The 27109-nt window shown below is 39.5% G+C and overlaps 1 protein-coding gene across 4 annotated transcripts; it reads left to right on the top strand.

Moving 5' to 3' along the window:
* The first annotated feature begins 260 nt into the window (after window positions 1–260).
* On the top strand, window positions 261–23743 carry LOC127978817 (protein capicua homolog). Of its 4 annotated transcripts, none has more exons than XM_052583736.1 (20): window positions 261–430; window positions 3762–7478; window positions 8334–8465; window positions 8586–8736; window positions 8923–9016; window positions 9265–9447; window positions 10836–10968; window positions 11082–11366; window positions 13324–13418; window positions 15223–16069; window positions 16963–17102; window positions 17200–17360; window positions 18237–18424; window positions 18508–18909; window positions 19573–19745; window positions 19830–19954; window positions 20413–20564; window positions 20853–20984; window positions 21075–21200; window positions 22365–23743. In XM_052583736.1, the coding sequence occupies exons 2-20, from the start codon at window positions 3929–3931 to the stop codon at window positions 22634–22636; spliced, it is 7341 nt and encodes a 2446-aa protein (XP_052439696.1). In that variant the 5' UTR covers window positions 261–430; window positions 3762–3928; the 3' UTR covers window positions 22637–23743. The 4 variants fall into 4 exon arrangements, with proteins under 4 accessions (XP_052439696.1, XP_052439697.1, XP_052439695.1 ...); XM_052583737.1 differs by having other exon boundaries at window positions 13321–13418; window positions 18237–18394; XM_052583735.1 differs by having other exon boundaries at window positions 13321–13418; window positions 21078–21200.
* The last annotated feature ends 3366 nt before the right edge of the window (window positions 23744–27109 follow it).

Below are 27109 nucleotides of genomic sequence, written 5' to 3'. Positions count from 1 at the left end.
CAAATTGTTAATATTCTCGATTTTGCCCACCTACTCCCTTCGGCTGCCCCTCCCTTCGAATCCCATTGGCTGATGCAGTTTCAGGATCGACCAGCTGTTTCTTGTTTTCCCATAGCGCGATTGGTCCGAGCGACCTGTCGATCAACCGGACTTTGACAGATGACTCCGCCCTCATCACCGCAGCTCGAATACTCATAGGCTACTGTACCCTTCTGTGAACGCTGATTGGCTGAGGGTGCTGGATGTCAAGGCTTAGAGCTTCATTCACCATTTTGCGACTGTAGAGTACCCTGGAACACCGACGGCTGGACTTTTTCTCATTTTGCGGAAGAAAAACACTCTTTGCAAAAGCTTTCTCGGGGTTCCGTGGTTTTTATAGGCTTGGTTTTCGCCTTGATACCATTTCGACGGCACTGTAAATATTCACGGGGTGAGTTGAAACCTTTCATCTGCAGTACTGCAGTCATCTGCCTATAACGTTACATTTAATGCTGTGTTTCGCCTTTACGTCGCGGATCCATCAAACGTTACAATGTTTCGCCGTCAGTTGTTTATTTTCCTCTTTATGGATTCTATAAAATGGCGGAGTAAGCATTTTAACACACACACACATTGAAAGGGAGGGGTGGAGGTGCACAGTCAGCCTAAAAACTTTCTTTCCTGAAAATATTTGTGTGACACAACAGCTACAGCTTCCACGAACTGCCTTCATGTATTCCTTTGCCTTCCAGGAACTGTCACTGATTATATCTATAGGTTTTTTACGTAAAGACAACGCGATTATTTTGGTCCTTAAACTTGTCTATATTATAATAATATGTATTCAGATGCATTCAGTAAATTCAGTTCGGATGTTTTCATATTTATACCCTATAGGCGCATATATTTGAGAAGGATTGTTTGTTTGTTTTGTTTATCTCATGTTTAATAACACGGGTCGCCCTCGAGTCAGGATCCTCAGGGAGACGGGAACTGCTCTGCGGCCTTGTGTTCTGGAGCAGGCCTACAGCACTCGACTGTGTCATAGTGTGGTTGTAAGCGTAGAGTAGGGCACTACGACCAATAAAAGCGCTTGACACAGATACGGCGGTGTATGTACTACTCAGCAAAACTTTCGCAAGTCGACGACAGCAGCACCATTGTTGATGGCAAACAGGGCTGTTACTTTGTTTTAGAACATTTGTGTGTATTTGGAATCTTGCTGTTGCATGGGAACATTTCTTATTGTGCATTTGGCAAGTCATTACAAGATTGAGTTATAATTGTTACTTGAAGGGTCAGTGAGTGCGGTGGGCATGCCAGGGAAGTTAAATACCCATTTAGTGCATTGCATATAAACCTTTTTTTTTTCTTTTCTTTTGCCAGTTCAGAGAGTTTTACACACATTAAAATAAATAAATAAATTACACTGTAAACTGTTTAAAGTTGTTACTGTACAAAGCACAGTAAACTATTTCTATAAAAATATCATTGCACTACTGTTATTTTGCATAGAATACATTGTTTGACAATACTATTGAACACTCATCCAACTGTATTTATTACCACTATTCTTACGTTGCTGCTGTTCATGAAGTATATATAATCCTACATTGCTCTGTTCATATTGTTCATATTGTACATATAATTCCTACATTACATTCCTATTTATATTCTGTATAAACTCTGCTCAATACTGTATATAGCAACTCCACTGTACATTCTGTAAATCATAGCTTCACTTATTCTGCACTTATATGTATATGAAACACTATATATTTAGGGGGAAGTCGTGGCCTAGTGGTTAGAGAGTTTGACTCCTAACCCTAGGGTTCGAATCCCGGACCGGCAATAACACGACTTAGGTGCCCTTGAGCAAGGCATCGAACCCTCAACTGCTCCCTGTGCACCGTAGCATAAATAGGTGTGTGTTCACACTGTGTGTGTGTGTGTGTGTGTGTGTTCACTGCTCTGTGTGTGTGCACTTTGGATGGGTTAAATGCAGAGCACGAATTCTGAGTATGGGTTTCCATACTTGGCTGAATGTCACGTCACTTTCACTTTTTTTTTTTTTCACTATATTCTTGCACTTCTGGTTAGATGCTAACTGGATTTCATTAGCTCTGTACTTGTACTCTGCATAATGACAATAAAGTTGAATCTAATCTAAATAAATAAATAAATTGTATTAATTGATGTATTTCGCAGACGTTTCAATTCAATGCATACTTTTTACCAGTTCATTGATTCCCTGGGAATCAAACACATAACCTTGATGTTGCTGGTGTCATGCTCTAGGGTTTGAGTTACAAAATCATTAACGTTATATACATTTCCTATATGAAGCGGGTTGCCACCTTATGGGCGTTGCCATGTTGACATCACGTAACAAAATGTGTCATGCAGATTTGACAGTAACTACTACTTATTATATAATTATAAAACATATACAAGTTATATTCAATTAATAGTGTTTATAAAGTATTGAATTGTACAAGCATGACTTAAAAAAAAAGCACAAATATAATTGTATGTATGAGCATGCAATCTACATGTCCATAAAAGGGTGCAATGATTAAAAAATATAAAGTGATGTCAGGATAAAATCAGAACCGGTGGTACTATCGGTATAATAACTGAGTGGCCTTTTAAATAGAACCTTTCATTATTTAGTTTGTGTTATCTTATATGCAATGGAATAGTTTATTGACCCCAACATTTTACTCACCTACATAACCTAGCAATAAAAGTCATAGCAGGTCTTAGTAAACTATTTTATGATGGAATTGTCTTACTGAAGGTTATATACTGCATATCTTAGATTTGCATATTGCCTGCAAACTTGTCTTACAGTGCAAATGGCAGTGTGGTAATTGTGGTTTCTGCTCACAAGAATGGGACAGTTTTGCATTGCGGACCTAAAATGATCTGTTATATCTTCATCAATTCCAGCATGCACTGGCTTATCAAAAGAGGTCATTCATGTTCTGACCTTTAATCATCGTTAGATGCACATCCGTAATTTAATAAAAAACAGTCAGTCATATTTTATAGGCATAAACCCTGCATGCAGTATTTGGAGATATTAAAATTTTTAATTATTTGTCATTTGACTATACTGAATTATTTGTAATCTGTAGAGTGTATTTAAACTGGGTTGTAGAAAGTGTATCCAAGTGACTAAATATATATTTTGCAAACATTAATGTTGATAACATATATGTGGGTTTTAAATGGACTTTAAACAGAAGGCTGGATGGTGTACAAAATGGTGTTTTGGTAGGAGGAAAGAATGCGTAAGTAGTAATGTGTAAGGATGGTATTGTACATTGAGATGTTTGTAGTGTTGTGACAGGAAGTGAGGACTGTAGGGGTGGATTGTCTCTGTAACGAATGCAAAAAGGTCATTTGAAAGAGCGAGCGAGATAGAGCCTTAGAGTCACAGTAATACCACTGAACAAGGAATTCCCCCGCCTCCTCTGATCCAGCCAAAAACCAAAGTGTGTGTGTGACTTGTCTGGGCAAGCATTTTTCTTTGTGTTCTGTCGTTGTCAAATTTTCTTGTATTAAGTTGTGTTATATCCACTTTTTAAGACTACGTTATATAAATTCACACTTCTCAAGATGTTTAGATAAGATTAGGTACTAAACTTAAAACTTTATTTTGTGCACTAACTTGTTTTTGGTTGTATGCTCTGTTTTTTATACTCCCAGTCCTCTATATGAGAATTGTAGTGCTGCATTACAAACTGCTCCATCTCATGTACTGTGTTTCATTGCAGGATCTAATTTAAGAAGGAAAGGACAGCGCAAACAGGAAGAGGCTTGGACAAGAACAGAAGAAAAAGAGAAGGGGCGGGATGCAAGAGGGAAACAGAGTGGAAGATATTGATAGGCTGGGACTCGCAGGAAATCAGGAGCATTAGAAACTCTCTTAGAGCAAGACAAGATGAAGCCCATTAAAAAGCAAGAAAGGCGGTCGCCCCCATCCACTCGTGCCAAGGGAGGTAAGAAGAGGACAGCGGACAGTAGCCCACAGGAAGAGAAGAGAGAAACAGAGGAAAAAACCCAAATTTCATCTACCTCTCCCAAGAGACATATCTCCTCAAATTCTGACTCATCACAGGAAGGGCCACTGACAAGAAGCGGGTCTCCGGAAAAGGTGGGGGCCCTCAGTATAGCAGTGGATTTTGGGAAGACAGAGGAATGCCCCAGAAGCTCAAAGTCTGGGGGAACACAGAGTGACAGCAACAGTAGTACGATCAGCGCCAGCAACAGCCCCAACCCTTCATCTAGTCGCAAGACAGCCACTTTTAAGGCCCGTGTGCCCAAGAAGAAGTACACCTCAGAGCACTATGCCGGAAACCATGGCAACGCCAGCACTCCCAGCACTCCCCCACAGAGCAGCAGCAGCTCTCATAACGGAAGTAGTGCTAGTCAGGGTCCAGCTGCCTCTGCTGCACACACGGACCTACACGGTCAAAGCCAGCTGGCTGAGGATAACATCACTGGGTACGGACACAACGATGTAACTGGGCCTACAGGTGGAACTGCAGGTGAGTGCAGAGAAAGGGACAGGCCGAGCACATCCAGCCCACAGCGTTGCTCCTCAACCGACACAGCCAGCGAACACTCGGCTGACCTAGACGTGACAACTTCAAGACGTGATTCTAACTCCAACTCCCAAAAGCAACAAGCACATAGCACTTCGACATTCTCACAGGAGAGCCTGTCATCCGGTGTAGCCGGTGTCCTCGCCAAAGGTCTAAAAAATCAGAGAGTTCTGGCCCGACAGGGTCCAAGATTAGGGGAAGGCTGGCCTCACGATCGGGGCCGGGAAATATCTGGTGTGTTTCGCACTGGAGTTGTGCGGAGAGTTAGCGAGGAGCATGGGATTGTGGAGGTGCAACTTAATGGAGAAAAGACCATATGCAAGTATCCATTTCGAGTTGCTACTGATTCTGTTGACCTTATTTTAGATGCCTCACCTCCTGGTGTGGCCCCGGTGGCTATAGGATCACTAGTCTGCATCCCCTTCGGAGGAGGTGACGAGGGCAGTGAGGGAGCACAAAAGTGGTACAGAGAAGGTATAGTCACTCAAGTAGATCCACACCCAGCTGTGTCTTTCCCATACCGTGTTCAGCTAAGGGAAGATCGGTCTGATGAGAGAAAGGAGAGGAGTGGTGTGGAAGATGACGGAAGGGCTCAGGCCATTTGGGTTTCACGACAAAATCTCCGTCTTCTGGTTCCTCCTTGGGATTTTGAGCCAGCCCAGCCAGCAGAGCCAGGTATTGATGGAAGGAGGGTAAGAGAACGAGAGTGGGAGGAAAGAGAGGACATGGAAGTGGAGCAGGAGGTGGTTCAACTGACTAGACCAACGTTTGTTCAGAGTTTGCTGCAACCTTTCCCCTCACCCCATTCTTCGTCCTCTGTCGTTAACACTGCCATCACATCTGTACTCAGTGTGCCCCCAAACAGAGACTGGGAAACCCACAGAGAGAAGGATCAGGAAAGAGACTTGCATAGGCACTTAGAGAGAGAAAGGGAACGAGAACGAGAAAGGGAGAGGCAAAAGCATCATCAACCCCATCATCTTTATTCATCCACCCCAGATGGTGTGGACTTGGAAGTCAGCTGTCTTAGCCAGCTAAGGGATGGTGGCATCACTGCCTTGGGAAGCAAAGCTCTTGGGGCTCCTTCTCAGCATCGGCCCATTCTTTCTAAACCAAACTACCTCAGCCCTCACCTTTCTGTGGTGAGAGGGCTCAGTACCCCGATTGCACCCCATTTGCCCCTTGCTCCTCACCCAAATCACCCCCCTATGCTCTTGGGCCTGGGTTCAGCCACAGGTGCAGCAGTCATCTCATCCACGTCCCAGCTTCCTCACTTGCCCCCAAGCTCTTCTCAAGGCTCCCTGGACAAGACCCCCAGCTCCAACTTACATGGTGCATCAGGGGGTGGCTCTGGATCCTCATCCTCTTCGTCACGGTCCCGCACACCCCTCACGGCCGCTCAACAGAAGTACAAGAAGGGCGATGTGGTGTGCACCCCTACAGGCATCCGCAAGAAGTTCAACGGAAAGCAGTGGCGCAGACTTTGCTCACGTGAAGGCTGCTCGAAGGAGTCTCAGAGGCGTGGCTACTGCTCTCGGCATCTCTCCATGCGCACCAAAGAGATGGAATCCGGAGGCGGGGTTGGCCGAGACCGGAGTGGCGCCAGTAGCACTGGCACCATCACACCTGACCTTCGTTTAGGTGGACGCACCAGCAGCGAATATGACTGGGACGACAACTCAAGAGACAGCAGTGAAGCCAGCAGCCGTGGCGGGGACTCTCGACCACGTCTGGTGATGACTTCTCTTATACCACAAGAACTGACACGTGACATGTCGCGCTTTGACTTTGACGAGTGCGAGGCTGCAAATATGTTGGTCTCACTAGGAAGCTCACGCTCATGCACGCCCCCATTTTCACCTGTATCCAATCAGTCACCGTTCTCACCTGCGCCATCCCCCTCGCCCACGCTATTTGGCATCCGCCCAGATAATTTCAGCCCCATCACAGCACCACTGACCCCTCGCCGTCCTCGCCACCTCAGTGGCACTAAAATCCCTGGCACTCCCAGCTCAGAACGTGAGCGCCACATCTCTGGCCACATCGTCCCCACTTTTCAGAACAACTTGACATTCACTGTACCCATGAGTCCCAGTAAACGTAAACTTGATGTCCCCCCACCCCCGCTGCCTAGTACATCAGACTATGGGAAATCTGATCCCCAACTCAATGACCCCAGCCTCAGCCTCAACGCAGCAGCATTCAGGGTTCTATCCCCTCAAAGCCAGCCTACCACCCCCTCATATCTCTCATTTTCTCGACAGAGGAGCATCACAAGCCGACCCTCATCCTCTGCCGCTTCCACTCCACCCCCTATGCTGGTTTCTCCCACACCACCCTCGCCATTGCCACAGGATCCCAGCTCACGTCGTATCGTTCCCCTACGCGATTCACCTGTCATTGTTCGTAACCCTGATGTGCCGTTGGCAAAATTCAGCGATGGTCCACTGAGCCGTAGAGCAAGCTCACGCTCTAGGGAGCACAGCCAAACCTTTCACCATGCCGTGGGACTCCAGGCCCCTGTGCCCATAAATGGTGCTGCCACCAACGGAGCCGTTCTTCTTCGTAATCCTGCTCCCACCTTAGTCCTGGTGACTTCCTCTCAGTCATTGACAACTGTGGCTTCTGGGCATCCCGCCCATTCAAACTCTGCCGCTTTGAATGTGTCCACCTCTAATGCAACCACTGGACCTACCCTTGCACTATCTGGCTCAGGAGGTAAAGAGCAAGAGAGGAAGTTAGGTGGGCCTTCAGTTGCAGGTGGTGCTCTCCCACAGCCTGTGGCTTGCCATCCTTCACCCACTGCTCTGTTGCCCCTCATCCTGCCAGCCGAGTCCCCTCACCCTGCTCCTCGCAAAGACATCATCATGGGACGGCCTGGCACTGGTAAGAAACCTTAAAGATGAATAAAACCAATTATAACACTAACGTTTGTGAATTATTAACATAGCGACTAACAGTTTAAAGTATGTAAAATAATTTTGGAATGTGAATGTGCTAACTTTATATTATTTGTAAACTACGATTCAAAAGCATTGTAAAAGTTATAGATTCTCATGTATCGCTAGAGTTTCAGAGTAAATCTCAGTGAAGTCAATTTCAGTGTTCTTTTAAGTAGTATCAAATTCTTCCAAATTATCTAGGCAGTTATTCACATTTATCCAAATTGATTATTTGCACAATTTGTTTATAGTTTATTTTTACAAAAGAGATTTTTTTTTCTGGATTAGTTTGTGCAGGCCAAAATATGTTTTGTAAGTTGGAGGACACCAACAAACACTTTCTATTTCCTCTCAGGCTGACAAACTGTAAAAATAAGGGGGGTCAGAGTGACTTTGGTATGCTGGTCAGCAGCAGGTGTGTTTGGGTGTGTGTAGTGAAGAATGCACTGTGCTTTCAGGGTCAGTGTTTCTTTGGACAGTTGCAGCATGTCTGAAATGATACAAGGGAACTTGCCCAGACATGCATGGCTAGAGGGTTACTGGACCGCCCTGATTCTCATGAGTACTTAATCTGAGATACACAGATGTCTGGAATGACAGATGCACAAGACAGTTACACACTTTCTTTGTTTCACCAATCACCGATATACAGACATGTACATGAATGGCTTACATTCAGGTTCAGTCCGACATAGAAAGGCACCTTTTCACCAGTTCCCTCCTAAGAGAATAAAGAGGCTGTAGGTTTTCCGAAAGAGTCGTGTGAATATATAATAGGTTTGTCTGTTTCTGCTTTTAGTTTGGACCAATGTGGAGCCCCGCTCTGTGCCAGTGTTCGCGTGGCATTCGTTGGTTCCTTTTTTGGAGACCAGCCAGACAAAAATGTCCATGCAGCCTGCAGATGGCCAAACTCTTGTAAATCAGAGCAAAGGTAACTTCTGATCGCTAAATTTTGACATTGTAATATTTTCTTGTATAGAAATAGAATATACACAAAATCACATTCAGAATATGTTTTCTGTTGATGTTTTGAAACTGAATAAACTTGCAGAACCTCGCTGTGGAGTTGCCCTTGTGACTGAGGGACCTACTGACCATCCAACTCCACAGAGAGGTTCCCCGTCTTGCCCACCTCCTCCTGCTGAAGACCCACCCGTGGAGGGAGGAGGTGACAGTGAGACCGAGAGTGATGCTGATGACCTGTAAATATCTGTTTGCATTTCACCTCTTGACAATGACAGCAAACATTTAGATTACAATAGTAAAAAAAATTGCTATAATATGCACATATTAGGGGGAAATGCCCTTTTATAAAAGTCACAATAATTTTTTCTTTAAATTTTTTTACGGTTTGCCTAATGTTTTTTTATGCAATTTTGTTTTAAAAGTTTTTTCCCAGCTCAAGACACTGCTCCATCCACCAGTCCAGTGAAAAGACGCACACAATCTCTCAGTGCACTCCCGAAAGAAGGTGACAAGAAGGTAAGTTTCGGTCTGCTATTAGTGTCCTTTTTTTAAAAAGATTTTATCAGTTGCCTGGTTTCCTTTGAGTATCACTAGACAGCCTCGCCAAAAATTACCCAGAAACTTGTCAAGGTTTTCAGGCCACAGAATTAAGCATTGCCATTGCCACATTTCCCTTTTTATCTTCTGTTTAAAGTGTGTAAAGTCGTGTAAATGTACACTCATTATTTCTCCAATCTCTGTCTCTTCTCGCTCAAACCGAAAAGAGGGAAAAGGACCACATCAGACGGCCGATGAATGCATTTATGATCTTTAGTAAGCGGCACCGTGCACTGGTTCACCAGCGGCACCCCAACCAGGACAACCGTACCGTCAGTAAAATACTGGGTGAGTGGTGGTACGCGCTGGGACCCAAAGAGAAGAAGAAGTATCATGATCTTGCCTTCCAGGTACAGTCATTTTTGTGAAATATTATCAAATATGTTGTCTTTCCTAAGACATAACATGAAGTTAAAACTTGGTTTTACATCTGAATTTGTGATAAACTGATTTCAGTTTTACAGTGGTCGATATAAAGTATGTACTATAGATGCAAAAATCTGGAAAGCAGGATGTTTGATGGCCAAATTTATGCCAGTATGCACTAGTATCAATCAAATTGTTTTCTTTTTTTTTCTTTCATGCTAATCAAGGCTCCTTTGTTTGATCAAAAATACACTAAATCAGTAATATTGTTAAATATTATTACAATTACAACAACTGTTTTCTGTTTTGATGTATTTTAAAATGTAGTTTATTCCTGTGATGCAAAGCTGTATTTTCAGCATCATTCCTCCAGTCTTCAGTGTCACAAGATCCTTCAGAAATCACTCTAATATGCTAATTTGGAGCTCAACAAACATTTCTTCTTCTTCTTCTTCTTCTTCTTCTTCTTCTTCTTCTCAATGTTAAAAACAGTTGTGCTGCTTAATATTTTTATGTCAACAACACTACATTTTAATTTTTACTATTTTTGATCAATACATTTTTTTAAAATAGATATCTAACAATATACAGTAGTATTACTATCCTTTTGGAAAAATGTAATGCATAATGACTATTTTTTTTATTATTATTTTGACCGCAAACATTTAAATACTAATGTAGTGTATTATTTAAATTAATCATTCATCAACTATTAATACTACATTGATTACAAATGTATTACATAAAATGGTCACAGATAAAAAAATAATGCATTTACATTATTTTCGAGTAAATAATATTAGAAACCTGAATATGTGCACGATCCAAGAGTTGTACTGTTATTATTGATTGAGCCTGTTACTTTATTATTAACTTATTAGTAACTCCCAGTGTAACAAAATTACTATATTTAAAATACATTTATTTCATATTAACCATAGTTCAAATCTATTAACATAATTACTGGCAAATACCTCGAGACTTACTGATAAAAAAAATAATTCAACTTTATTTAGAGTGTCACATCTTAATATTAAGCCTAAAATAGGTTTTAATGTTTATATTGATGAGGTTTGTATGATCTTTGAATAATATTGCAAGATATTTAAGGGTGTATTTAAAGTATATTTGCAATAGATCCACAATTAAATATTCTTTAGTATATCTTTAAATGGACTTAAGCACTATTTCCTCACAATTAAAGTGCATTAAGTACAAAATTTGTTGTTGCAGTTTAGCATACCTTAAGTATAATTGCAGGGTATTTTAATTAACTACTTAAATATGTAAATGTATTTGTAGTATACTTAGCAAAAAATAAATGTATTATAAATGCATTTAGTACACTTATTTTTCACTTTCTCTCTTTTAGGTGAAGGAGGCTCATTTCCGAGCTCACCCTGATTGGAAATGGTGTAACAAGGACAGAAGGAAGTCCCTGTCTGAGGGCAGGGGAACTCCAGGGGCCAAAGAAGCTCGCGAGCGCAGCATGTCTGAAAGCACAGGTCTGTGTGGGAGTTTGTTTATATGCGTGGGCGTCTGTTGGTCGTGTGAAACTATGAGTGCATAGTAGTGTGAAACACAACTGATGCTGCATTAACTTTCTTTGTTTCCCCAGAGGCCCATTCTGCATCTCAGGGGGCAGACCACAAAGGAGCAGGACCCAGCTGGACTTCACCTCGGCCTGACGGTCACGGATCAATGGGAGGGCAGCTTCAACGGCCTCGTGCCTTTTCCCAGAGCGCTGTGCATACTTTGGAGAGGAGGGAGAAGGAGAGAGTGCTGGAAAGCACGGGACCGTTTCATCCCCGTGCCCCTGCTCACCCTCAACGACTGAGTGAGGATGTGACCAGTGATGAAGAGCCTATGGTGATCTGCGAAGAGGGGGATGATGATGTCCTAGGTAAATTATGTGCATCATATCCACCTCATTTTTGCAGCACAAAAGTGAGCTGTTTTCTGTGAATGTGATTCATTAGCCGCTGTAGGTAAATAACTGGAGTGTAGCAAATGGTACTGTTTACACTACAAACCGTAGTGTGTTTATAATACACTAAAATAAGATAAGAAATACAGGTTTGCAATATCAAGCAGATTTGTTTTGGGCTGCTACAAATAACTGGAAGTGAATGACATGGAAGGTCAAGTTACAAATTGCCGTACATTAAATGTAAGATGGATACATCTTTGGCAATATGATAAATAGCAGCAACCTTGAATGCCCTAGCTACCATCCAGATCTCATTGGCATCACTTTGGCTAGTTTTGCATATGCACCACTCGTAGTTTCCTCAGAAAAGTACAAACTGATTACACTTTATTTTATGGTGTTGTCGTTAAGGTGTAATTATACATTTAAGTATTGAGTAATATTAAAATAAAATGTTATCTAAAACATTCTAAGTAAAGATATGTAATCTGTAATGAAATTATTATATAGAATTGCCAAGAGAAAGCCTCACATTTCATGCTCGAGGTCTGGATCTATTGAAAAAACAGTTATGAAATCCACTTTATTTTTTCTGGATTCCATTTTTCACTCCATTTTTTACATTCATAACCTTTTTATAATTTAATGATTTATTAAAAATGTAAATATTTTTTCGTTTTGTTTTTTAAATTCTGTGAAGTCTGTTTAAATTTTTCTGGATTCTGTGTTTCACAATTGTGTTATTGAAGTGATAAAGTGGTTATTATTGAATTGCTAATCAAATAAATATGTGACCCTGGACCAGGACCAGGGTTTTAAGTTGCTGCGGTATATTTGTTGCAAAAACCAGCAATACATTGAATGGGTTAAAATTATTGATTTTTCTTTTATTCCAAAAATGATTAGGATATTAAATAAAGATCATGTTCCATTAAGATATTTTGTATGTTTCCTGCCATAAATATATCAAAAGTTAATTTTTGATTAGTAATATGCATTGCTAAGAACTTCATTTAGACAACTTTAAAGGTTATTTATTTCAGTATTTACATTTTTTGGCACCCTCATATTACAGATTTTCAAATAGTTGTATTTCAACCAAATATTGTCCGATCCTAACAAACCAAACCATACATCAGTTGAAAGTTATTCATTCATTCATTCAGTTTTCGTATGTTGTATAAATCTCAATTTAAAACAATTGACCTTTTTGACTGGTTTTGTGGTCCAGGGACACATATGTAAAACCTTAACATATTAATTTAATTTAACTTAATTTAAAATATCTTAAAATGTAATCAAATTAAATTTGAACAGTTTATTTTATTTTTGGTAAACAAATTGTCATACAGCAGAAGCTGAATGTCCTCATATAGTGAAACGGTTGACGCTTAAGTGCAGTAGATGAGACTGCGTCACTCATTTACACAGACATGCAGAACATGCACACATCATATTTAAACAGCCTTTTCATGGTTTAATAATCACAGACTCTATTTTATATCAGGATTTGTGTACAGCCCTACTTTTGATTTATTGATCCAGATTTAGTCAAGTTCTGTGTCATTCCGCGTTACACAGTAAATTCCATCTCTATGATTGAATTCTGCATTTTGGAAAACATAAGACCCCAAAACCCCCTGATCTGTAGATAATGCTGTGGAATGTACACAGCATCAGAAAATGATTATCTTTCAGCGATTCGGTTTTGATTTTACAAGTGTTTTGCATTCCATTCTTATTTTCTCATTATTAGTCAGTCCTGACTGATTCTTGAGTCTGTGTCTCCCACGAGCTATGTGCTCTCTGATGCACCACCACCACCATCCAAACATCATTAATTCATTTTGGAAAGGCAAGCTCTCAGTCCCATGAGTGTGAGATTTGCAAGCCCTGGTCTCACAGCTAACGTGTGATTCCCCCACAGAAGACTCATTTGCAGACGGCTCCATTGACCTGAAGTGTAAAGAGAGAGTGACAGACAGCGATGATGAAAACGAGCATGCAGATGAAGCTGACAGCAAGGTAACACTTAATACATCACATGGGTAGTTTGCATGATATGTAAAGCAATATGTCCCACATTGCATCTGTTAGAGTTCGACTATTTTTAACCTTTTTTTTAATCCTCCTGTTATATTGATATTCATGCAGTTTTAGGTCATTTTTAAATGAATAAACGTTCTGTACTACATGCAAACTCCAAATTCACTTGGAAATCTGATTAAAAACAGTGATAAAAGCACACTTTCACATTACACAAGTTATAAAATCTTGATGTTTTAAAAATGTCAATTTTATTCGCCTCCTAACTGCATCCAGCTGTCATATGTCATCTAGAATAAAGTTAATGTTTATATTTAATTGATGAAAAGACCATCTCTGTTTGTTAAGAAATATGCTTTAAATTAGATAAGCCTAATTTCCATAGCAACTGAAATTATAATTGCTCTCATCTAGTTATTATTTATAAAACCAGATTATTTCTGCATCTGTGTGTTTGGTTGTCTGGCAAGTAACTATTATTTCTTCAGGATTTCCATGCCAGTGGATATACCCCACAAGGCAGCAGATGTCTCGAAGTGTTCTGTCTCTTAGATGGTTCACTAAACAAACTCTTTGCCTTAAAGGCATAGTTCACCCAAAAATTTAAGTTCTGTCATTATTTACTCATCCTTGTGACATTATTTTAGTATAACTGAGATACTGTTATAGCTTTTATCAGTATATTTGATTTCACTAATTCCATTCAAAAAGTGAAACTTGTATATTATATTCATACATTACACACAGACTTATATATTTCAAATGTTTATTTCTTTTAATTTTGATGATTATAACTAACAACTAAGGAAAATCCCAAATTCAGTATCTCAGGAAAATTCTCAGAAATTAGAATATTGTGAAAAGGTTCAATATTGAAGACACCTGGTGCCACACTCTAATCAGCGAATTAACTCAAAACACCTGCAAATGCCTTTAAATGGTCTCTCAGTCTAGTTCTGTAGGCTACACAATCATGGGGAAGACTGCTGACTTGACAGTTGTCTAAAAGACAACCATTGACACCTTGCACAAGGAGAGCAAGACACCAAAGGTTATTGCAAAAGAGGCTGGCTGTTCACAGAGCTCTGTGTCCAAGCACATTAATAGAGAGGCGAAGGGAAGGAAAAGATGTGGTGGAAAAAAGTGTACAAGCAATAGGGATAACCATACCCTAGAGAGGATTGTGAAACAAAACCCATTCAAAAATGTGGGGGAGATTCACAAAGAGTGGACTGCAGCTGGAGTCAGTGCTTCAAGAACCACTACACACAGACGTATGAAAGACATTTAGTGAATTAGTGAAATAAATAAACTTTTGATGATATTCTAATTATATATATATATATGTATGTATGTTTATACAGTATATACAACATTTACTATATTTTCTTCCAAAAACAACAAAACTAACTTAAAAAAGTAGTACATATGACATGTGACTTTGGCTCTATATTCCACATTGAGCCTGCCTGGAGCTAAAACAGTAAAAAAAAAAAAAAAAAAAAAAAAAGAAAAATCTGATTCAAACAATGCTAAGGTCAACATTAAAAGATTATAGCTTGAAAAAAATGTTGGCCAAATGTGTAAATGTAATGTCAATATAAAATCACAGTGGTCTGAAGCCATACATGAACTTTGTGCATATTTGAATCGTAATTGTATGTGCAGTTATGAAACACACACACTGACACTGACATCAAATAAAGCATAAATGTGAATGAAATGATCAGATAATCAGAGTATAGTAGTGATCTTATGCCACAAATGATCTTTTTCTCTTCAGCGCACCTTCCAACCAGTCCATTCCTCTTCGGCGCTCTCTACGACTGTCACAACTGGCAACAAAGACATTGAAGATGGGGGTGAAAAGAACCTGGAGAAGGAGAAGAGAGGCATGGGTGGTGCAGAACTGGATAATTGGGGAATTCAAGAAGGCAAAGGAGGAGGTGGAGGAGGGCAGGTTTCGTTCCATGTTAATTCAGCCTCCGTCACCGGTATAACTACTACTTTGCCACACAATCCCGGGACATACCCTTCGCAAGGTGCTGTCAGGATGGCCCCCACTGTAGTGACCAATGTTGTTCGTCCCATCACTAGCACCCCTATCCCCATCGCCAGCAAGCCAGCTGATGGGGGTGTGGCTGTTGGGACCCTTCCTCCGGACAGAAAGCCCAAGCTACTGATTGGTGCTGGCGGAGCAGGAGGAGGTGGGTACTTTCCCTCCTCTTCTCCCAAACCTAATGGGCAAGGAAACTTAGTAACTAGCCTAGTCCTGGGAGGAGCCTTCCAAAACCAACCCACCGTTCAGCTCATCACCCCACCACAACCTACTCCTTGCAACGGAGCCCCTAATAACAGCGCAGTACCCCTTCCCCTGCTTCATCACCAGTTCCTCCCTGCTGCCTCTAGTGGTGGGAAACCCGTAACACAGGTGCAGTACATTCTTCCAACTCTACCTGCAACTGCCAATCCCAACAGTCCCTCCTCCCATCAGCCCTCCAGCGTCCTAACCTTGTCCAGTGCCGCACCCACCCATGTGAGCCTGGCCAATGGTGTACATTCAGGGGCAGGGCAAGGATTAAGATATGCTTCAGTCCCAGCGGTGGGAGGAGTCAGCACGGCAGGTGGAGGTGAGATTTGGGGCAGTTCACTTGTGGTGAAGAAACCAAGCACATGTTCAGATAAATTCAGGGTTCCCACAGGGATTTTCAGGACTTTAAAATTCATGGAAATCAATCAAATCTTTAAATCAATGGACATTAAAAAAAAAGTCTAATGTCTATTATTTACTAAGTAAATAATAGACATTAGACTTTTTTTTTTTTATAACATTTCATTTTCTCCCTTAAAAAAAATGGTGTGATTGGTGTAAATTACTGTACCGTTTAGGGATTAGTACGAATTTTTGAATGTTTTCATCTATTACACTCACCCAGGCTACATTTATTTGTTACAAATACAGTAAAAATAGTAATATTCAGAAATGTTGTTACAATATAAAATAATGGTTTTCTATTTGAATGTATTTTAAATCGTAAATTATTTCTGTAATCACATTAGAAGTCATTCTAATATGCTTGAGTTGGTACTCAAAACATTTCTTAAAGGTAAATTAGGTCAATTTGAAGAAAGTGTAATAATTTTAACCTTTGGACAGCACTGATATTTTCAAGTATCTGTTTTATAGGTTTAACAGAGCAAAACCTATGGTTGTGTATGACTGGACTGGATATTGCATTTGGTGTAAAACAAGCCCAATATTTGGGGTATTTGGGGTGACTCAGTCGAACCACTTCACAAATGACTCATTCATGAACAAGTCAGTGAAATTCATTTCAAAACATGTGGGAACCCTGTATATTATCTGATGTGTCCTCATCCAAGGGAATGTGAGCTTTATTGATGCGTTTCAATAGATTTAATGAGGTTTCCCACGCTTACAAGGATCAAGATTATGCACACAGTGTTTATCAAGTCTATTCTCGGTCTCTACTATATCAGTCCTTTTCATCTCTCCGCTCAGTTCATGCACAGTCCCCAGTCTTGCAGAGCAAGATGTTGGTTCCCATGGCAACAATGGGAACAGGATCTACACCTCCGCAGCCAATTTCCCTGGTGGGTCCACCCCTTCCTGTTCAACATGGGACTCAACCAGGAAGTAAGGTAGATTGGCTTGAGCTACTATCCCGCTACAGGAGTGAGAAGCATTTATTGTATTTGCAACAGATGTGTCCGCTTCATGCGCTTCTTTGCTTTTCAGATCATTCAAATTGCACCAATGCCTGTGGTCCAAACAAATGTGCATCCTGGAGGATCGGTGCATACCGGCAACTCGTTTCCTGTCTCTATGCCAACCGCGACTGTCATGGCCCCTGCGCCCACCCCTCCTCAGACGGTGCTCTTGACGCCACCACCTACAAGGTACTTTACTGCCCACTGTCTTTTTAAAACTGCTGCCAGACTTCTGAGCACTGAAACATAACACAGTCTAACCTTCTGCTGACTGTGCCAAGTAGGACATGTTCCTGGATCAACATTCTTGTTGGGCTTCGAACAACATCTGATCTCTATATCTATCTATCTATCTATCTATCTATCTATCTATCTATCTATCTATCTATCTGTCTATCTGTCTATCTGTCTATCTGTCTATCTGTCTGTCTGTCTGTCTGTCTGTCTGTCTGTCTGTCTGTATATAGATACATACATACGCATATATATATATATATATATATATATATATATATATATGCGTATGTATGTATCTATATACAGACAGACAGACATATATATATATATATATATATATATATATATATATATATATATATATATATATATATGCGTATGTATGTATGCGTATGTATGTATGTATGTATGTATGTATGTATATAAATAAAAAATTAATAAATTTATGATTTTATTAAATATTTTAATATTTAATCATGGGCACCAAATGATAATACAATTACTGACAAATATGAAAATTCTGAAATGCATTGTTATTTCTAAAATTATATGTGAAGTTAATTACAGTTTTGAATATGGCATGATGAAACTAAATATCTACACTGAAAGGACTTTTTTTGTCAAAAAACACACTGTCTAAAACTAAAGCAATGGTGTAAAAATCAACACTTTTATACAATTTTATCAATTGTTCATCCTCTAATTTTAGTAATTAGAGTTAGGAGTTTATTTCTTTGACAGGAGTGTTAAGAGAGATCCAGATTCATGTCTGTCTTGGGAAAAGCCACTGTGTCTCCAATCTAACTTCTGCTGTGCTTTTGTTCACAGGATCACATATGTCCAGTCAACTCCTGGAGTTACAGCTCCTTTTCCATTGGGTTCAACACCTGCAGTCTCTTCCACCCACCAGACCCCGTCACCTGCGGCTCCATCTTTTTTGCAATCTCCAGTGGCGACCATTGGCTTCACTGCAATTGCACCAGCAGGTCAGGCCTTGGTTCAACCTATTGTTGCAAGTGAGTGTTATAACTATGAGTTCTTTAAACCATCAACACATATTTAACACATCATGACAAACAACATTCAATTTCTACCTCAGGTCAGCCACCCCTCCTGGCTCCATGCCCGCCCCTGGGTGGATTGTCACAACGTGCACAAGCCTCAACGGCCACCCATCAACTTGTGACCGCCATTTACCCCAGCGTCAGCTTAGCCGGAGGAGTTGTGTCAGTGACAGCCGTGCCACAAAGCACAGAAAGTTCCACATCAGCTCCAGCATCATCCTCAATGCATCAAGAGAAGACCCCCTCAGCCGCGGCTGCGCAACCACACGCACAGACAGACCCGCAGCTTCAGTCTCAGGGAAACATGCACATGGAAAACGAGAGAGGACCAGAAACTAGGAAGGAGATGGAGAAACAGAGAGACCTGGTGGTGTCAAAGGATGGACATCAGACGCCACCTAGTGGTTTGGAGGAATCGGTGCAGCACACACATAAAGGTGAAGGAACCTCAACCATTTCAGTTACAAATTTAGCTTTAAGTTAAGGTGTCTCCTTGTTATAGAGAAATTATACATAATGAGTAATAATTAACAACATGTACTTACTGTAAGGTCAGGATTAGGAATAGGGTTTGGTTTAGAGTTAGTTGCATATAATGATGCATAATTGACTGTTATTACCAAATGAGGGGCATGCAACGTAAAAATAACACTTTAAAATGTACATCAAAATAGTTTTTATTGTACGTGAGTGTGTGTGTGTAAAGTGACTTTTAAAAAGTAAATTTATTAAATCAATTCTTATATTTAGCAAGGATGCATTAAATAGATCAAAAGTGACAATATAGACATTTATGTTGTTAGAAAAAAAAATATAATTTCAAATAAATGCTGTTCTTTTAAACTTTCTATTCATTAAAGTATCAAAAAAAAAAAGAAAAAAAGAAAATCTTCAAAAATATTTATTTTGTGCCATCACGGTTAGTATAAGCTTTTGGTTATACTACCCATCGATACTACAAAAGATACTACAAAATGGATATTATGGCTATTTCGAGATCTTTAACAGCAGTTGTAATTAAATATTGATTAAGCATTTGCATTTTACTGTATGTTCTTTCAGTCCCTTATGTTGAAAGTCATGTTCAAAATGTTCAATAGGTCAGCATTGTGAAGGGAAGGAGGATGGAAAGAAAGGGAGCGAACTGGAGCGAGAGTCCGAGAGTGATGTTGGAGGGGTCCCGTCTCAAACAGAGAGAGCTGAGAGAGCAAGAGCGATGGAAGGAGAGACCGAGAGTCAAGCTGAGATCAACAGCAAAGACGAGAGTCGAGAGGTAAGACGCTTTTCTCACACCGTTTTCAACTGTGCAGGTTCAGATCCCCACATTCTTCCATTATCACGTTTTGTTTTATTTCAGCCAGGACGCAGGGAAGCTTCTGTTTTGGACCCCCCACCACCCCCTTTGCAGACTGACTCCCCTTCAGTTAAAAAGACCAAATTCCGCCCACCTCCACTGAAAACCCCCACAGATGCTGGTGACAAGTGAGTGGCATTATTTGTAATAATTTGTTATTTAGCATTAATTTATTTTTATTTTTATTTTATTTGTAGTTTAGCTGGAATATTAGCACTTCAACTCAAACTTGTTTATTTCAGTCAGTTGCCAGGGAACATTTCTCATTTTCAGTTTCAAGTTAACATTTTTAAGATTGAGATTACGTTCTCGGTTTGAAGGTCCAGTTTAAAGTTTACATTTTGGATCTAATATATTGCTTTGTTTCAGCTGTAACTCATTCAGTAAAGACTAGTTAAAGTTAAATTTACTCCAAATTAGTAGTCACTGGTTAGTCACATCCCTCCATTTCTGCTCATATCTTTCACAAAGTACTATTTACGTGAGTTATAAGACAGTTGTTCTGCATTCTCTTTTTTACATAATTCCCCTGCTGATATGACAATTATTATTTCATTTTGTAACAGCTATATTTGCTCTTCCGCAGGGCGCTGTTTGGCTCCTCTTTTGAAGAGCGTCTTAAAGAGCTGCCAGAGTTCAAGCCTGAAGATGTACTGCCCTCTCCCAATTTACAGAGTTTAGCAACTTCCCCTAGAGCCATCCTGGGCAGCTACCGCAGGAAGCGGAGGAACTCTACAGGTCAGACAAGATTATAAATATAATGAAAAAATTGCAAAGACAAAAACCATGTTTTTCTCAAACAATCACATGTACATTTATCCATTTAGCAAATGCTTTTATCCAAAGCAGCTTACAAAAGAGAAACTAAAGCCAGTAATATTTTTATTATATACGATGTCAGGTTTATTAGACAACTACATTGGGAAGAAAGCTAGGGAAAGGGATCTAAGGGATACTTTGTGCCTAACGTTTGCTTTTTGTGTGATTTTGATCCCTTCTTTCATAACCTTTTCTTCCCCTCCTTAGATCTAGACTCTGTTGACGACCCCAGTTCACCTCGGAGGAAGAGTCGCTGCTTGTCCAGCTGCAGCTCAGAGCCCAACACACCCAAGAGTGCTGCCAAGTGTGAGGGGGACATCTTTACCTTCGACAGGGCTGGTGGGCTCAGTTTGATCTTTAAACTCAGTCTCATGAACCCGTGCATAAAAATATTTATTCATGTGTGTTTTTTTTATCTTTTGTGTTTAGCAGGAGAGACAGAGCATATTTTGGAGGAGTTTGACCGTGTGCCGCCTTCCTCTCTGCGTAGGATGTTGGACCAGCGGCGTGCGCTCGTTATGCAGCTCTTCCAGGAGCACGGCTTCTTCCCCTCGGGTAACATCAAGTTAACCATCTCTCAGTACAGCACAGCCAGACTTTTGACTTGAATGGACCCTTTTAAAAAGGGGGAAGTCATGGCCTAGTGGTTAGAGAGTTTAAGTTTCTGGCAATACCATGACTGAGGTGACCTTGAGCAAGGCACCGAATCCCCAACTGCTCTCCAGGTGCTGTAGTATAAATGGCTGCCCACTGCTCCGGGTGTGTGTGTTCACTGTGTGTGTGTTCACTGTGTGTGTGTGTGTTCACTGCTGTATATGTGCACTTTGGATGGGTTAAAAGCAGAGCACGAATTCTGAGCATGGGTCACCATACACCTGGCTGTATGTCATGTCATTTTTAACATTTCCGGGTTTCTCAGCAGAGGAAGTCATCATAGGAAGAGTACCACAAATATATTTTTTGCATTCCCATTTCCTCAAATAGCAAAAGAAAACTCCACGATAGTGTTTTCAGAATAATGTCTAATGTACCTTCACTGCATCAGAAGCACCCCCGCATTAGCGTTAACAAATTTTTTGTAATTTGACGCAATGGTAATACAATAGAAACTATAGTGTTGTAAATGTACATACACTTTTTTTTCTTTTTTTTTGGAAGGATTTATGATGCTGCTGTCAAGTAAAAAATGTTACAATCACAGTCTTGTACAAAGGGTCCATTGAATTTATACTTCTGTTGAGCGAAAAAAGTCAATTTCAAATAAATCCTGTTTTTTTTATGATCTATTCATCAAAGAATCCTGAAAAAAACTGTTTACAACATTGATAAGAGTAAAAATTAATTGAGCAGCATATTGGCATATAAGAATGATTTCTGAAGGACCATGTGACACTGACGACTGTAGTAATGTTAAAATGTACATTTTAAAAATGTTTCCACCAGAATTCAGAGTTTGTTTCAATTTTTGACTTTACTTTTGAAGCCAGATATATACTCAAAATCGCGAAATGTGTTATAAAAGTTCATTTTTATAAATGAATAAATAAATTATTTTATAATTAATATAATTTTTTTTCAACAACAATTTTTTTTTTAAGGTTATCAAATTAATCGTTTCAAAGGCTCAATGATTATTCATATTTATTTTAGTTTTTAACTGTCAGCATCAAATGAAAAAAAAAACCCCGTAAATCTCATATTTTTTTCTTTCTGGTACAGCGCAAGCCACAGCTGCCTTCCAAGCTCGCCACTCGGACACGTTTCCCAGCAAGGTGTGCCTACAGCTGAAGATCCGCGAGGTAAGGCAGAAGATCATGCAGAATGCCGGCAGTTCGGAAACCATGGGAGGCGTGGCCAGTGGAAGCTCTGACTCCGCCTCTACTCCCGGACCATCCAATCCAGCGGCCAGGGAGAATTCCGAAGCGGATGAGAGGGGCAGGGCCACGGAAGAGCCAAAGAAAGACATGGGCGAGCCGCAGGAGTCGAGATAAAGAATGACGAAGGAGACGAGCGAAACAAAAGAATGAAAGACGAATGTAGGGATGGATTCTAGAAATGTGTAAACCCATTTCCGCTGGCGATATACAGTTCAGCACATATGTGGATTTTGCTTCGTTCCTAGTCTAACTGATTTCGTTGCCATTGCGTTCACTTCGTTGATGTTCTGTTGTTATGCACAGTTACACACACACACGCGCGCACACACACTTTATGCAATTACATAATAATATCACTTTCACACATTAACGACTTGCACAAGGAGCGCATGAGGTCACACTCATTTGCATATGCCACTCGTGTTAGGCCGTCATTGGTCCACCTCTGCATTAGGGCGTGGCTTCACTTTCTGTCGGAATTTTAGAGCCCTTCAATGCTGCACCACAGGCAGCACCAAACCAGCCTGTCTGCACACACTCAGTAGAGCCCCCTGCATGGGGCCAGCACAGATTTTATCAAATGGCTGAATGTTTTAGATAAGAGATTAGACTGTTTGAGGTACCGGTAACTTTCAATCCAAAACAGGGATAGGGTGGGTTGGGTGGGAGGGGGTACAAATGCGCTTGCACTTTTATTTGTAAAGGCCGAGAGACGGAGGAAAGCAATAGCCGGTGGAGGAGAAGGGTCTTTGTGCGAATGTTACACCCCCGTGATGGTGTACATGCATCGGCTGTTACTGTTCTTCAGCACGGGCTGTAAATTCACAGGGGTTTTTTTTGTTTGTTTTTTGGTCCCAGAAGCAACAACTCCAGACTCGTTATCACGTAGACCAGCGGAGTAGAAAACAGAGGCTACGGCGACCACCACAATCGCATAAACAACAACAACACAGCACATTCAAAAGTGTGTGAGAAAAACATTTTCCTAGCCTCAAAAAGAAGACGCAAACGAATAGAGACACTACGCCTCTTCGAATCAACGTGTAGTTTTGCTTTGTCGTTTTGTTGTTGTGTCGTAACGGTGGAACTGACTGATATCTTATTTTGTATTAGCTTGCGCCTCTCTTCTTCTTCTTCCTCTAGTAATATTTTCAGCATGGACTAATCCAGCTATCTAAGTGTTGAAACGATTACATCGAAAATAAAAAAGACTCTGTTTTAGCCTCTTAGCTGAAGCTCCTCTTCTCTGGCCGCCAACTTAGGCTTTTCCCTGTACACTGTATATATATATATATATATATATATATATATATATATATATATATGTATATATATATATATATATGTATATATATATATATATGTATATATATATATATATATATATATATATATGTCCGTGATGGCTGGGGAGGCTCTCTCTGTGTTCTTTTCCTTGTCTCTTTCCTTCGTTTTTATATTTCAATCAGGTGTTTGCACAATATATGGTCCTAGACCATGGTTTAAATCAGGAAAGTATTTGTTTTTAGATATTTAAAAACTAACCAACGACTTTGTTCCATTGCGTTCGATTCTCCCTTTCCGCATCCCGTAAGGAAAGCCCTTGTTTTTTCATCTCCTTAAGACTTTTAACTGAAGTGTTGATGGAAAGCGCCACTTTAAGCGCTGGTCTGGAGTCAGAGTAAGCTTTCATTTCGATTCAGGATTACGCAAGGGAAAGCTGACCCGAGACCAGCGTTGGGGCGGCATTTCTCAGGATCTCCTCTTTCTTACTCTGCCTCTTCTTTCATTGGTGCAATAGGACGTGGGTGGGAATTTATTTTTGAAGTAGACGAGTGACCTGTTAGTGCCATAGATTTTCACTGTACAAGCTGTTATATAAAATATATATTGAAAGGAGAGTGGGGGGAAAAATCAATGAGTATCGAGAAAGAAATCCAAACTGAACAAAAAAAAAAAAAAAAAAAAGTAACCTAGCACTTTCTTGCGTCTGGTTTTGCTGAAAGAGAAGGAGTGATGAGTATAAAATGCTACTCAGTCTTCACTTGAATGTGTGACTATATAAATGTAAAAATATACCTATATATTTCTATATGTCCATGATATACAAATGTTTGTGTGTGTGTGTGAGCGTATGTGCTTAAAGATTACATTCACCCTGACAAATCAAACTTACTCCCGAGCAAATGCTGTTTGTATTTTCCCTCCTGAAAATGCAGTGGCACTACATTAAAAAGACTGTTAGCATATGCCTGAAAACTGGTGGCTACTGACGTGTGCGAGGAGAAACAGGCATATATAACCATTCTTCTCAATTCTGAACCTGATTGATCTGCCCTTTCTTTCCCTTCCCCCAGCGACAGACAAATGCTTGCACACACACACACATACCTGCACATGTATGCGTGTACACCTTATGATTGTGTATCCAATAAACTGTCTTTACTTTGGAGAAGGAGTTTTAGAATGAGAAAGGTGAGTGTAAACTCATCAACAGGCATGTTGACCATGTGCAATATTTCTAAACAAGAGATTATTGAAAAAATTAAAGACCTAACACAACGCTTGTTTTTTGTGTAGTTCTTATCGCATGTATAATAAAGGTATGATGGATGGATAGATAGATAGATAGATATATAGAAAAAAGCATATTGATACGGTGTTATTTTATAACCGTTTCTGTTTTGATTCATTATCCTTATCAGACCTGATTTATTAACTTTATCAATAATAAGGAACAGCTTATTATTTTAATAGTTTTTTTTTTTATCAATATGAGTTTAATTTGAATTCATTTAAAATCAGAGGCATATTTAAAAAAGTATATGGATGCAGGGTGTTATTTTAATAATCTATTATATTTATCTTTATCATTTCTTTTCTTGTTGTTATTTTATGTTTATTTGGATCATTCATTTCAGTACAATCACAGTGTATTTCAGTTTACATATATTTCTCATTACAATCACAAAGTGTCTTTACAAATGCAGTTATGAACAATTGCCTAATATTTTTTAAATATAAATTGTATTCAGGGAAAGAACATGTGTCTAAGTTCAATTCCATCCTTAAAAAACTCAAATGGCTTATTATTATATGCTCAAATGGCTTATGAGAATTATTATTACCCACACATGCAAAGATATATTATCATATACATTTTTAATCAAAATCTGATCTTCTTTCTGATACCTATGCCACCCAATTGTTCCATTTTTTCTAGAAAGACATCTTTCTTTAAATTAACCAAAAAGTGATCTTTTCCATCATATAATTCTATAGTCACATCTATCCTATCATCTAATGTTGGTCTCTCTTGTTTTAACCACTTGCGTGTGATTGCCGTCTTACTGGCTGCCAAAAGCACACCCATCAGGTATTTATCTATTGCTATTATCTGGACAACCAAAATACAGTCATTTGCATTCTAGAGGCATGTCTCGTCTAAAAATATGTTCTAGAGCATCCTGTATTTCTTTCTAATACTCTTAAATATGTAGACATTCCCAAAATATATGGTAATGGTTTGCTTCATTACATCCACGGTTTCGCAGCATTTTGAAGTATTATTACTGTATTTGGCTGTTTGTATTGGTGTTATAAAATATCTAATAATGTTTTTCCAACAGTACTCCTTCCAATTTAATGACCTAGTTGATTTCCACTGAAATTTCCATACAGTAGACCACTCTTCATCAGTAAAAATTATTCCACTCTCAGTCATCCATTTCTCTTTGATATAACTTGTAGAATGCTTCTTCATATTTATTAAACTCTTAAATATCTGAGAAACTATCTTATATCTAATACCTGATATATATGCCTTCTTAAGTAAGTGGATTCAAATTATCTTTTTTTTTTATCAAAATAACTTGACCTGAGGGTATCTGTAAAAATCTTGATTTTCTAGTAAGACCTTTAATACTTGAAAGCTTAAAAATTCACAATTCTCAATGATTGTGCAAAAAGAAGTTATTCCCTTATTTGTTCACAATTTAAATCTGTTCTCAGACTGATTTGGAGTGAAGTCTGAATAGGCAATCCATTTCAAGATTTAAGGAGTATATTCCAATAATTTAAATTATTTTGTCACAGATGCCCATTTAAAGTAAAGCTTTGTCCATGGATCTTCTATATATTGTCGTAAATTATTATCTGCTAGTATTGCTTTTACAGGAATATTCTTTGTAGTACAACTTTCCATATCCTTCCAAGGGGCATTATAATATGGATCACACCAATTCACCACTGTCCTAATTTGCGCTGCTGTATAGTAATCTTTTAATGAGGGAAGAGCCCACCCTCCTTTATCCTTTGGGAGCTGCAATGTTTTAAAGTGTACTCTGGGCTTTTTCCCTTGCCATATAAAACGTGAAAGCATTTTATCCCATTCTATTAATTGTTTTCCGGTTATCTGTGTAACATCTCTCTCTCTCTCTCTCTCTCTCTCTCTCTCTCTCTCGCTCTCTCTCTCTCTCTATCTATCTATCTATCTATCTATCTTTAAAGTATTATTTTGTTATTATTATTATTATTAACAACATACAAAAATAACTAACTGTGCATGATAAAGTTAGCGGCAGTGAC

The sequence above is a fragment of the Carassius gibelio genome, chromosome B19 (assembly GCF_023724105.1).
Source record: "Carassius gibelio isolate Cgi1373 ecotype wild population from Czech Republic chromosome B19, carGib1.2-hapl.c, whole genome shotgun sequence".
Taxonomy (NCBI): domain Eukaryota; kingdom Metazoa; phylum Chordata; class Actinopteri; order Cypriniformes; family Cyprinidae; genus Carassius; species Carassius gibelio.
Note: the sequence above shows the minus strand (reverse complement) of the source record. Positions and strands in the feature narration are given on the sequence as shown.

Bases quoted from the DNA above. Each gene is read 5' to 3' on its own strand.
- LOC127978817 (XM_052583734.1), top strand. From the start codon at position 3,929: ATGAAGCCCATTAAAAAGCAAGAAAGGCGGTCGCCCCCATCCACTCGT. The intron at 7,479-8,333 runs GTAAGAAACCTT...TTCTGCTTTTAG, and splicing joins CATGGGACGGCCTGGCACTG to TTTGGACCAATGTGGAGCCC. The intron at 17,361-18,236 runs GTACTTTACTGC...TTTTGTTCACAG, and splicing joins TTGACGCCACCACCTACAAG to GATCACATATGTCCAGTCAA.